Here is an 11,672-nt window from a genome sequence, read left to right as displayed (position 1 = left end):
AGCGGGGGAGAGCGGGGGGACAGCCGGGTAGAGCCGGGGACAGCCGGGGACAGCCCGAGCGGCTGCGGCCCGGTCCCGCCGCGCACCCGGAAGCGCTCGGCAGCGCCGGGGCGGCCCCGGGACGGTTCTGGGACGGTTCCGGGGCGATTCCGGAGCGGTTCCGGGGCGGTCTCGGGGCGGTTCCCGGGCGGTCCCGGGGCGGTCCCAGGGCGGTGCCGAGGCGGTCCAAGGGCGGTCCCGGGGCGGTCCCGGGGCGGCTCCGGGGCGGCTCCGGGGCGGTGTCCGGCCCAGAGCCGAGCCCCTGGTGTCCGTGCCCAGCCCGGTCGCTGCCCGCGGTCCCCGGGCCTGGCTCCGCTCCCGGTACCGGCGGCCTCGGCTGCCGCTGCACCTGGCCCAGACTCCGGGAAAACGGGGGTGTCCCTGTGTCCCTGGAACAGGCTGGCACGGGAGCTGAGTGCTGGTGTAGATTCGTGTTTTGTTTTTAATTCAAGAAGTAGAGGGGAAGTGTCGCGGGCAGCATGAGGAAAGGCGTGCGGGCAGCAGCAGCAGCACGGAGCCTGCCGTGCTCTCCAGCGGGCCCCGGTACCACAGGCTCCTCCGGTAAACCCGCTCAGCCACACGGACGGGCTGTGGCACAAGCAGCCAGCTCTGCTCCTCCCGCCGGGCACACACAGGAGGAAGGAGCGGCAGATCCCCAGAAAAGCTGCCCTTACAGAGTGCTGGCCAGCACTGCTGGGCCCCAGCCCTTCCCCAGCTGTGCCCACGCCAGCTGCACTTCAGCTGCTGCCCCAGAGCTGAGCTTCTGGAAAGCCGGTCACCTCTCCCTCCTCGCTGAAGGGCTGCACGCCCTGTGTGAACATCAGTCTGTACCTCAGGCAGATGGGATCCTGGGGGAGAGAGAGAGAGAGAGAGAGGGGCACACCATGGTTATAAACTCCGGGATTCCTTCACCCCTCACGGCCTTGCTGCAGTGAGTCCCCTCTGGAAGGGGAAACACCAGCCTTCCAGAAGATCTGCACAGAAGGAAACCCTGGATCTTCCTAAGATGGACAAGAGCAACTGGAAGACCCGTGCATGCCACCCGTGGGCATGCTGGCAATCCAGGCCTGGCCAGCCTACTCAGACTGAGAGTTCCTTACACCAATTTTGGGTCTCATAATGCAACAGATCCGCCACCCATCACTTGTGCCTTGGGTGCCCTTGTGTTCCATCAGCTGCCAACACCTGCACAGTGAGTGCCTGGAGCTGTCTCTCTGGGCACATAGTCCAGAACTGTGCAGGCCCCTGCAGCAACTGCCCACACAGTCCTTCAGACTGTAGCTCTGGAAAGCTCTTTGAGCAGGAAAAACATCTTCCCAGCACAGCCCAGGCTGCCCTGTCTCTCCACTGCATCTCCCCATTATTAAGACTCTCCCCATCTTTCACACAGTGGGATTCCAGTGGGATTCCAGTGCCCACCAGCAGCACCTTGTGTGGGTTGGCCAGCAGCAGCACTTGTGACACCACTGCAGGCGGCAGGAGAGGGTTGAAGGCTGGCAGCTCAGAACCAGAGGCTGGTTGTAACTTTATTTGCATGGTCTGAAAGAGAAGACAAAAGAAACACTTTTTAGTCCATGGTGGGAAAGGGCTGTGAGCAATGGAGCTGATTAACAGTCGCTGTCATTCAGTGAAAAGCACAGCCTACAACTAAAGGCAGATATTCCTAAACAGCCAATTCTATGCTTCACATGCATGGAGAGCAAGAGCCCTACCCAGGAGCTGAAGCAGCAGCTCTGGAGCCCTCTCTGGCCGTAGCAAGGTCATGGATACACACTGTGGAACAGGCACTGATGCCACAGGCACCACTGCACAACAGGTTCTCTGTCCAGAGACAGGGAGCCACAGTTTCCCCGTGAGCAAGGCAAACACTCAGTAAGAAATGGTGAACCTTCTCCTCAGGACATTTCTGAGCATCTCTGCTGCTTTGTCACAGGGTTCTCACCTTTGGGACTGCAGCCTGGAACAGGATGTCCCTAATGGGGTGTGCTGAGGTGCTCAGCATGGACAGGACCATCACCAGCACGTCTGGTCGGCCGGGAGCCGGGTCTCTGGAGAAGTGGAGCATGGCCTTGAAACCATTCCTGTCATACACAGTGAGTGGACAGATAGTGCCTGCCAGAGACAAATTGAGACTCAGAATCAAAGCCTGGATTCCTCTCCCATCTGAGAGGGAACAGGAAAGATGGGATAAGGAATAGCAAAAAGGAAAATGCAGACAAACTTTTACTTCCTTTGGCAAACTCACAGACCAAGTGGCACACAGCCCCTGATTTACATGTGCCTCCAAGACAGAGACAGGAATCTGAATGTCTGCATTTGGGATTTAGCAGCTCAGGTTTCACCAGTCCTTGGGAAGTCAGGTGTGGATCCAACAGAGATATGGTGGGAAAAGCAAAGTGCCTTTCTTAGTGCACACAAGATTTGGCTCCTTACCATCCATGCCTGGCAAATTCAGACCTATCACCATCCAGCCCTTCCAAAATCTGCTAGGACCTTCACTTGAGACTGAAGGCAGATCAGGATGTCTGTGCAGCTGAACTCTTCCAGCAGCAGTGAGAACCAAGGCTCTGTGGCCCTGGGCTGAGACCCCAGGGTGAAACCCAGGAAATGCTCTGGGGCCGAGCTGCAGGGCTGGGCCACACAGTGTGAAACCGAAAAGCAGAGGTGAAATGAAGAGCTCTGCTTTAGGAAGTGGGGCAACTCCCACTCAAAAATGTCTTTGAAGACTTTTAGTAGAACAACTGTTGGAAGATTGACTGAAGGTGCAAAGGACAGAGTTTAGAAGCACATTACAAAGATCAGCCAGGGCAGGAAACTCCAGCATAAGGACATTGTCATGCTGTGATCCCTAGCACCTACTCAAATTCTCAGGTACATTAAGCACATCACAGAACAGTCATTGCTTGTCTCCAGCCGACCCACACAGCATGAAGCTACTTTGGCTTCCTATCCTGAAGAACTCATGGAAGAGCTCTAGTAAGCCTCCAGTAAGCAGAGCTGGGGCACAGAACTGCACTTACTTGGTGTAACTGAAATTAAAGGCACAAACAGGTTTTCTAGAGAAGCTGGATGCAAAGAGGCAGCAGGCTTCAGCTCGTAGCCTGGACTGAGGAGTGGAGGATCTGCCACTGAGTTATGTGAAAGATCTGGAAAGGGCAATTTCATTGGTGATAAATCCCTGGAAAGAAAAGCATGCAGAAAGCTTGTATTAATTGGGGATACTACAGGGAATATACTGTCTTCTGCTGTACTGCTGGGTCTGTCTGTATTCCAAATCTCTCATCTCCTTTAGGTATAAAGAAACTACAGACTTACACTCTGAGCCCTTGAGGAATTAAAAAACTCTCTCATCTGTGGAAGACCTTTCTGTTTCAAAATTCATTAAGGCAGATTTTGGTTCTGTTACTATGGTAAAACTTAGATTTAAGGCTTTGGAAGTCTGCCGTTCCTGTGCACAGCTTCTCTGGAGGCCTTGTCAGGCAGATTAAAGTAAATTCCAGCTCAAAGACATCACAGGAGGTTGGAAATCTTCAGTAAAATTTCTTGTATTATGGCAGACTGTATAAGTGCACTGTAATAGTCTCCTGCTCTGAAGATCTGTGGAGATTAATTTGATTTGTGAACTATTCCAAGCTTCCACCAAATGTCTGGGAACTACCTTGTCACCGTCTGGAGAAAGCTGAGGAAAGTACTTTTTGAGTGACAGGTTATTATAAACAGGCCTGACTGTAAGGTTTTTTCCTTTTAGCTCACCATCACCTTGTTATCAACCAATGGGATGTCTCCCCAAATTTCTGACCCATGGAAGATCCAATGTGCAATTACACAAACTGCAATTAAGAGGTGCACAGCTGCAGGAAAGAGCCAACATGAGCATGGATCACTTGCCATCACTAACCAGGGGCAGCTGAAAGGTTTTCCTAAACCTCCCTGCTGTAAAAGAATTCCTCAGCCCCCAAATCTGACTCTATTACAAAGAGTTTACTTACGAAGAGAATGTTTTGGTCCTGGACAGTGGAGAGAGCTGTTGATCCAGGCTCTGGAGTTCACTCTTCCCTGCACAGCCATCTTCCCAGCTCTCCTGTGGTCCCAGGGTTTGTACAGCACTTACACCTTCCCTAAATCCATTGTGTACAGCAGGCTGGAAAATATGGCCCTTCATGTTCATGCTACATATCAGCAAAAATAAACCTGTTGCACTGCAAAGAGCTCTGTTCATCAAATACCTCTAACTAAAGTAGAAATACTTTGTAGATTTGGTTGCAATCTGCACCTGAGAGATTAACTGAGAGCACAAGGATTCCAGTTTCCCTTCAGAACCAAGTGGTACACCAAAAAGGCTGCCAGGGAAGGGCAGACCAGGAATCATCTCTGATTTTTGTCCTTTATACCTTATGGACTGCAAAGTATCTGAGCCCCACTCACCTCTGCTAGGCCAAAATTGGGTGGTGGTTTCTGTATGGCAGGGGAGTTGCTGAGACCTAAGAAAGATAGCAAAATGTCACAGATAATTTACAGAAATCAGGGTTTCCACAGGTTCTTCCTTTGCTGTCTAACACCACTAAAGACACTGCATCCCTGAAAACTTGCATCTGGAAGGCTCTGCTTTGTCTTGGGACTGACACTGAAGTCAAAGCTCTCCTATTAAACACCACGAAGCCCAGGAAGAAGGGTGACCCTGAGCTGCAGCTACAGACCTAGGGACTGGAAGTGGTGCTGGAGCAGGCAGCTGGAGGCTGTGCTGCCGTGCTGGGAGGCTGGGGCTGTGTCTGCACAGGGCTCTGGGGGGGTCTGGGCCATGGGCTCCAGCTCGGAGAAGTCGATCAGCGTGTAGCTCTTCATGCGCCGTGGGGCTGCTGGGGAACAGAGACAGAGTCAGCGAGGAACCTCCGGAAAGGAACGGCACATCCTTGGCTACAGCTGTGCCTGAAAGGTGGGAAACTTTGGGAACATTTTCTATCAACTACATGCAAGAGAAAATGATGGTTACATAATATTTTTTCCCATGTTACAGCACTTTCTCCAGGGTTGTTCCCTGAGGAGCACTTCCCTCCCCAGCCCCGCTCCCCGCAGCTGCTGAGGGAGCTGTGGGTTATTCTCACCTGGTGCACGGGCTGAGCTGGCAGCTGGAGCTGCTCCATCACCGTTCTCCTGGCTGGCCACAGCCTGCCTGGACTGCCCCAGCACCCCTGAGAGCTTGTCACTGGCCTGCAGGACCTCAGCTGGGGAACCAGAGCAGACACAAAACACTCACATTCCAACGGGAAGGCCAGGCCAGTGCCACAGCACTCCCCAAAATGCTCGTGAGGAAGGGACAGTGCAGCTCAGGAGCAAAGCCAGCAAAGCAGGCTGCCCTCAGCTCCCCACTCACCTTTCATTCCATTTTGTACTCACAGCTGCTGATTCCAGGCCTCTCATTTACCTAGATCACTTTGAAATCTTATCCCATCTCTAAAGTATTCCTAATTCCTGCCATCTCTTGTGCACTTTCTTTTTCTCCACAAGTTTTCCCTGTGCACTCCAGTCTGTAATCCAGCACTCAGAGCCGTGGCACCCGTGGGTACAAGAGGAAGGTGTGAGGTGCAGCTGAGCTCTCAGGGCTGCTGTTTAGGATGTCTGTTCAGCAACCATTGCTTCAGGTGGATTTCCAAGGCACGTGTTCAGGAATTAAGTGACAATTGTGGAATTCAAAGGTTCTGCTCTTATCCAATTAACACTACTCTAGCTGAAACCAGGACATTTTCCTTGGTATTACAAGGAATTCAAAATATATTCCTCTTTCTGTGTTTATACACAAGGAAAACTTCAGTCTCTGGAGAGAAAAGGCCTCAAAAGCCTTCAGTTCTCTGAACATCAGAACTCAAAGAAACTCAGAAAACCACCTGAGCTGAAGAAGCAGATTCACCATTTAACTTTGGGCTCCAAGTGAAAATTCACAGCTTCCTCAGAGGTGAGCAGGAGGAGACAGAATGCCACTTCCCTGGGCATGGTTTCCCGGTGAGAGTGGAGAGCTTTGCCCACAGGGTGCCCAGTACCCGAGCCCTGCACTCCCAGGCTGTCCCAGCTGCCAGGCAGCAGGAGCACAGGGCTGGCTCTTACCTAGAGCCTCCTCGTCAGGCAGGGCCTCGCTGGCCAGGCGGAAGAGCAGCGCCCTGAGCTTCTCACAGCGCTGGAGCAGAGCCTGGGGAGGAAACATTGCACTGCTCAGCACCAGGCACACTCACACTTCTGCCTCTGCAGTCACCTGCCAGTGATGCCCCCTCTAGAAGAGGGAGGAAAAAGAGTATTTATGCAGGAAAAAGAACATTTACCTGTAGGGTCTCCTGGTCAGCTGGGGATAATTCATGTCTCCTGTAGTTCTCCAGTAACTCCTCCACACGTCGGACAGTCTCAGAAACCTCACTGATGGCATTCACTCTCCGGGACACCTGAGCTGACTTTTCTTGCTCCTGTGGTGAGAAATGAAAGAAAGGTAGATGGTGACTTGGCTGGAGCACTCTGGGTCACACCTGTTAGTGTTTCATTGCAGGCAGAGCAGGCACAAAGCAGCACAGGTGAGAACGTGCCCCCAGCTGCCCCAGCAGGGCACCCTGGCCATGAGCTTTGGGATATGGAATACAGCTCACCACAGGCACAACTTCAAAACCTGAGCTGGGAGTTGGTGGCTTCTGCCACAGAACAACACACTCAAAATGAGCACAGGATTAAACCAAATCTCCTCTGTAAGCAGAGAAGTGGGATGGTCCTGCAGATGGAACATGCAAACACAAACAGGCCAGATGTGCACACACACTGCTTGCAGGAAAGAGGCAGTTTTGTACAGAAGTGACTTTTTTCCACCTGGGAACTGAGTTTATTTTTGGAAATTTCTGACCACTACTGCAGCACTACTGCCAAGGTGCCACTGACATGGAAGAGTCCTGCTGTATGCACATTCACATATTCCCTCTTCCTGATAATGGCATATTTCAGGGAAACAAAACAAAATGATCCCATGCTGTAATCTCAGAATAACTCGGAAAGACTGAACATGGCCCCTCCACTGGGGCTGCCGTACAGAGGGTCTCCTGTCAAAAACTGAGTGGCCAAGTTCCCTCCCTGGCTGCACAGAGGCTTCTCCTGGGAGTTCCCACCTCTTTAACCACGCTCTGGATCAGGTGGTTGGCTGCCTGCAGGTCCTCGGGGTGGCTGCTCTTCAGGAGCCTGGCCAGGAGCTGTCAGGGCAGAGATGGGACAGCAGTGAGCAGCAGCCCCTGAGCCCTGTGCTCACCTCCCACACCACAGACACCTCCTGCAGAACCATCCCATAATGCTGGAAATGCTTCAGCTGCTGTCCCATAATCTAATCCAGGTTACACTGCTGCCTGCATGCACTGGCTGTTCAGGATTAGGAACTCAGGCTCTGCAGGACTTCTGTAAGACCTGGAGAACCCTCCCTTGGGGAAGTGTCATGGAAACTGATGTTTTTCTGTTAAAAAGTCTCACTTTTTCCTAAGGAAATATTTCTGACAAAGCCTCAGTTTCTCTCAGCTCAAGAGAGTTCTCCAGTTGTTGCACTGCAGGAAGGATCAGCATTATTCTGAGACAGTCTGTCTGAAACAGCAGGAGCTCCCAAAATATTACTGAATCTCTTTTATCATCACTACAAAACAGAGGGTGGGGCATGAAGACTCTAAGGTTTACCTTGGACTTCTCTTCATCTGTGTCAAAAATAGAATTCTGAGGTCTTGGAGAAGGGGGAGGTAAAATTTTGTCTTCTGGCAGTTTGGGATCTTCTTTTACAATCCCTGGAACAGGTAACAGCAGTTGTTCAAACTGCTGAAACCTCGATGCTCAACAGTGCATGAGGTTTTGCATGATTTCCACATTAAAATATCACTGAGGACTACTAAATATAATGTATTGGATGAAAAATCCATCCCAGGATGCCTCTGAACTCATCTCTCATAATCCTGGGAGAGTATTCCAGGGCGAAGATCACTTTCTGAGCCTGTCCTGTACTTTTTCCCTGCACACAGTGTGAACTGAGGCCTCCAGAGTGGTCTGAGCTGTGGCTCAGGAAGGCTGTTCTTTGGAAAATCCCTTGAAACACTTCCATGCATCCTTCAGAACTCAGCCAGCCTGGGACCTTTGTCCCTTTTCCTTACACACAACATGTTATGAAAAAGCTGAGTCACAAGCTGAGGGGGGCAGATATCTGTGGGGGAAACCATGGGCTCTGGAGGCTAAAAAGGAAACTGAAATAACAGAACTGAACCTTGTTTCTTCAGCATCTGATAAGCATCCTGGATTTTGACTTCCTGAGGAAACCAGACTGTCCAACTGAATATCACTTCTGTGACCCTCGACTTGACTTTTTCTGAAGACCAGATTCCATAGTACTGAAAACAAGACAGTAAAGAAAGACAAAAAAGCTCAAATCCAAAGAATTGGTGCCAGACCTGGCACAGGGATCCAGCCCCAAGGAGTTCATGTGCAGACACCAAGGATAAAATGGATTCCTGTGAGTTTATTCACAGCGCTGTCAGCTGTGTGTCTTTGGGTTAGGAAACACAGGAAATGCTATAGAGTGTGTGAGAATCACACACATGTTTGTAACAATCAAAATTAAACCACTTCAAACTTCTCTGGTCAGTTACTGAATCCAAACCCCAAAGTGGATTATTTTAGTGAAAACAGTTTTGTGCTTGACTTTAAACACTCCCCTTAACTGCTGTAATGCACTCACAGCACTGGCCTCAGCCAGCCCCAGACACAGGAAAACTGAACAAAACCAGAAACAACAGTTACTGTCTTTTATCAGCATCTGGGTGTTTTCTCCAATTTCTCTTTATCTCCTATGAGCACTCCTTTCGTTATAAAAAACACAAAGCTCCCCAAGACCAGGCATTTCAAACTCATTAAACGATACCTGTCCTCTCAGAGCAGTAAGCAGAATTGTCCTCAGTGATATATGCTTTAAAGTCTATGGCTTCACTGAAATCCTGTTACCAAGCCTGAGACTGAGACAAGGAGTTTTGTTCTTCAGTTGAGCATTTCTTTGAAATCAGCTTTTTGCAGCTCTGCCCCTGGGCTGATGCAATGGAAAATGAAACGTGCACCAGCGGTAAATGTGTGCAGGATCCAGCAGAAAGGGAAATCCACGGATGTGGGGCTGAGAGGGTGTTCCAGGCAGGCCCAGGCCCACCCCAACGAAGAGGAGCATGGCCAGAAGATCCCACTGCCTCTGATAAAGCAGAGCTGCATTTCTTATCCCTATTTTATTCCTATCTAACTACCATCACCTACCTTTGGGGAGAGCACTTTAATCAGCTCATTCAGAAACCTGAATTTTGCCATTTCACTGTGAAATCTGTCACCACAGTTGTTCACACACGTCTCCAGCACCTGCAGAAAACAAAATCTTCCCAACAGGAACTGGACACACAAGGCTTGGGGAACTTTCAGAAACTTCATCATTATATTACTATATCTAAGAGCTTTCTGACAGGGCATTCACCAACACAAGAGAAATCATGCAGCAAGAACGTGTTTTATTCCTTCATCCAGCCTTCCTAAGCAGCACATGAAGACCACCTGCTCTGTTCTACCCATCAGGAACAACCTTTGAGCTGTTGCCAGTGTGGTGAGACACAGCTCACGCAGCCAGAGCTGCAGAGCAGTGAAACACCTCAGCAGAGCAACGTGGGGAGGAACAGCAGCAATTACTGCCTGCACTGTGCCCTGCTTTCTGTATTCCTTGTGCAAGGGGAAGTTAAAAGGGAGAGGAGTCCAAGAGAGAGACATTGACATCTAAGAGAAAAGGAAGAGAGACCTATCCTGTCTGCTCTGCTGTTCCACCTGCCAAACTGTTTCCAAGTGAGTGCTTTGTGTGTGGGTGGAGGTACTCACTGTGAGAGCGTGGAGAGCTTCCCCCTCCTGAGGGGACTGGATTTTGTGTGCCAGCAGCCTCAGCGCAAACAGCGGGCTGGGGAAGAGCAAAGCAAGTCACACCATGCACAAATTCCCAGGAAAAACAAATGCTGCTGGCTTTGGTGTGCACAGAAGAGCAGCTGCTGGACTCCCAACAGGACAGACCCCTTTCCTGGGGCACGGTGCTGGCCATGCACACACAGGGGGTGAACTGGTGACCCCAGAGCTGCCCTCCAGCCGTGCCCAGGGGCTGTCCTGGGAGGGAGAGCAGCAGGGACAGCCTGGGGGATGCCCCTGAGCAGACACCTCAGGAACTGGCTCTCTACAGCTGCAGGAGCTTCCAGGACAGCCAGGGCAGCCCCTGCCAGCTCCTGGGCACCAGCTGGGTGCCAGACTATGAGCTCTGAACTCAGTCTGCTCTGAACACAGAGATGATCAATAAGGTTTGATAGACCATTTGCATTAATCAGTCCCTGCTACTTCCCAGGGAACCCAGATTGTCAGCTGGAAGGTGAGGAAACCTCAGTGGAGATCCTCCACCCGTCTGGAAGGAAAAGCTGAGGCTGAGCTCCCTTGGGGTTTCTCTGCAGAACCCCACAGCAGGAATCCTTGGCCAGGCTCCTAAGGGCATGGCCAGCAGGACCTGCTGCTGGTGGGCTGCAGCAATTGATGCCAGAGCCTGTTCCCAGACATCACCCTCCATCACACTGGCACACACCTCTTCCCAGCTCATATTTCCAACTCATTTCTGCTCCCAGGAGCAGCGGAGCCCCGCGAATCCCCTCAGCTCCCTGTCCAGCCCCCCTCAGCACAGCCCCAGGCCCCATTCCCACACAGCCTGGGTGAACACAAAGAGCTGTGTGTCTGCCTTACCCCTCTGTGTCAGTGTTCACCTGCTCGCAGAACCGCTGGATGCACTCCCAGTTTTCCTCGGAGACACTCGGGTCAGTGGCCTCATCTTACAGAGGGAGAAAAACAAGAGAGGAAGGAGGAAAGCCTGGGCTCAGTGTGAGCAAGTGCTCAGAGCAGGAAACAGCTCAGACCTCGCTGGTGCCACTGCTCCAGAGCTTTTCATAGCAGAAAGGGGAGATCCAGGACGAGCAGGAAACAGCTGTTACTAAAACTGCCTAAAAATATAGTCCCAAGCACACACTTAAAGTCAAGCACAGCCCAACAACAGCAGATGTTGCTTTTAGCAGGAGAAACTTAAAAACCATTTACAGGCAGCTCTCCCAGGACCACTGCAAAACTTGTGGTGGACCACAGGCAGTTTACACTTTTGCACAGCTAAATTAAAGAAAAAGCCTTTGTTGGCTGTGTCCACTCCCCAGTCTCAGCCAGCTCAGGCAGCTTTGGGGGCCGAGGATGGGCAGGAAAAGGACAGACGCAGCAAGAGAGCACCCACATCCCTCTGCAAGGGTTCCATGGGGGCAGTGAGCCCTTCCCTATGGAGGAGAAGCTGCTCCAGTGCCCACCCAGTTTGGAAGAGGCAGCAGAGCCAGCAGCCAAGCCAGCCCTGACCCCCAGCCCCACTCACTGAGCCAGCGCTGCAGCTGCCCGGGGCCAGCCATGGGCTCTGTCCCTCGGCCGGGCAGGGAGCAGCTCCGTGGGCAGCCCAGGCAGCGCTTGTGCCGAGTGTTCCTGCTGTGGAAATGCTCACTGCTCGGTGCTACACCCACCAACACCCCTCCCAGCTCCTCCCCTCGCCAGCACGCAGAGGA

The 11,672-nt window shown here is 51.8% G+C and overlaps 1 protein-coding gene across 4 annotated transcripts; it reads right to left on the bottom strand.

Moving 5' to 3' along the window:
* Nucleotides 1-30: 30 nt before the first annotated feature.
* Nucleotides 31-11,656, bottom strand: GGA2 (golgi associated, gamma adaptin ear containing, ARF binding protein 2). 4 transcript variants are annotated; one of them, XM_058849342.1, is made up of 17 exons: nucleotides 11,489-11,656; nucleotides 10,825-10,909; nucleotides 9,931-10,006; nucleotides 9,328-9,426; nucleotides 8,297-8,420; nucleotides 7,723-7,826; nucleotides 7,173-7,253; nucleotides 6,351-6,488; nucleotides 6,139-6,220; nucleotides 5,142-5,261; nucleotides 4,737-4,895; nucleotides 4,465-4,520; nucleotides 4,029-4,180; nucleotides 3,060-3,217; nucleotides 1,982-2,151; nucleotides 1,468-1,578; nucleotides 31-887 (listed from the first exon to the last, which is right to left on the bottom strand). In XM_058849342.1, exons 1-17 carry the CDS (start codon nucleotides 11,520-11,522, stop codon nucleotides 777-779), a joined length of 1,860 nt encoding a protein of 619 aa, XP_058705325.1. In that variant the 5' UTR covers nucleotides 11,523-11,656; the 3' UTR covers nucleotides 31-776. The 4 variants fall into 4 exon arrangements, with proteins under 4 accessions (XP_058705325.1, XP_058705321.1, XP_058705323.1 ...); XM_058849338.1 differs by having other exon boundaries at nucleotides 31-1,578; XM_058849340.1 differs by having other exon boundaries at nucleotides 31-1,578; nucleotides 4,737-4,892.
* Nucleotides 11,657-11,672: the final 16 nt, after the last annotated feature.

The sequence above is a fragment of the Poecile atricapillus genome, chromosome 14 (assembly GCF_030490865.1).
Source record: "Poecile atricapillus isolate bPoeAtr1 chromosome 14, bPoeAtr1.hap1, whole genome shotgun sequence".
In the NCBI taxonomy this organism is placed as follows: Eukaryota; Metazoa; Chordata; class Aves; order Passeriformes; family Paridae; genus Poecile; species Poecile atricapillus.
This window is presented reverse-complemented; position numbering and strand designations above follow the sequence as displayed.

Bases quoted from the DNA above. Each gene is read 5' to 3' on its own strand.
- GGA2 (XM_058849338.1), bottom strand. From the start codon at position 11,522: ATGGCTGGCCCCGGGCAGCTGCAGCGCTGGCTCA. The intron at 6,489-7,172 runs GTGGGAACTCCC...TTCTCACCACAG, and splicing joins TCCAGAGCGTGGTTAAAGAG to GAGCAAGAAAAGTCAGCTCA. The intron at 4,896-5,141 runs GTGAGAATAACC...TCTGTTCCCCAG, and splicing joins CAGCTCAGCCCGTGCACCAG to CAGCCCCACGGCGCATGAAG.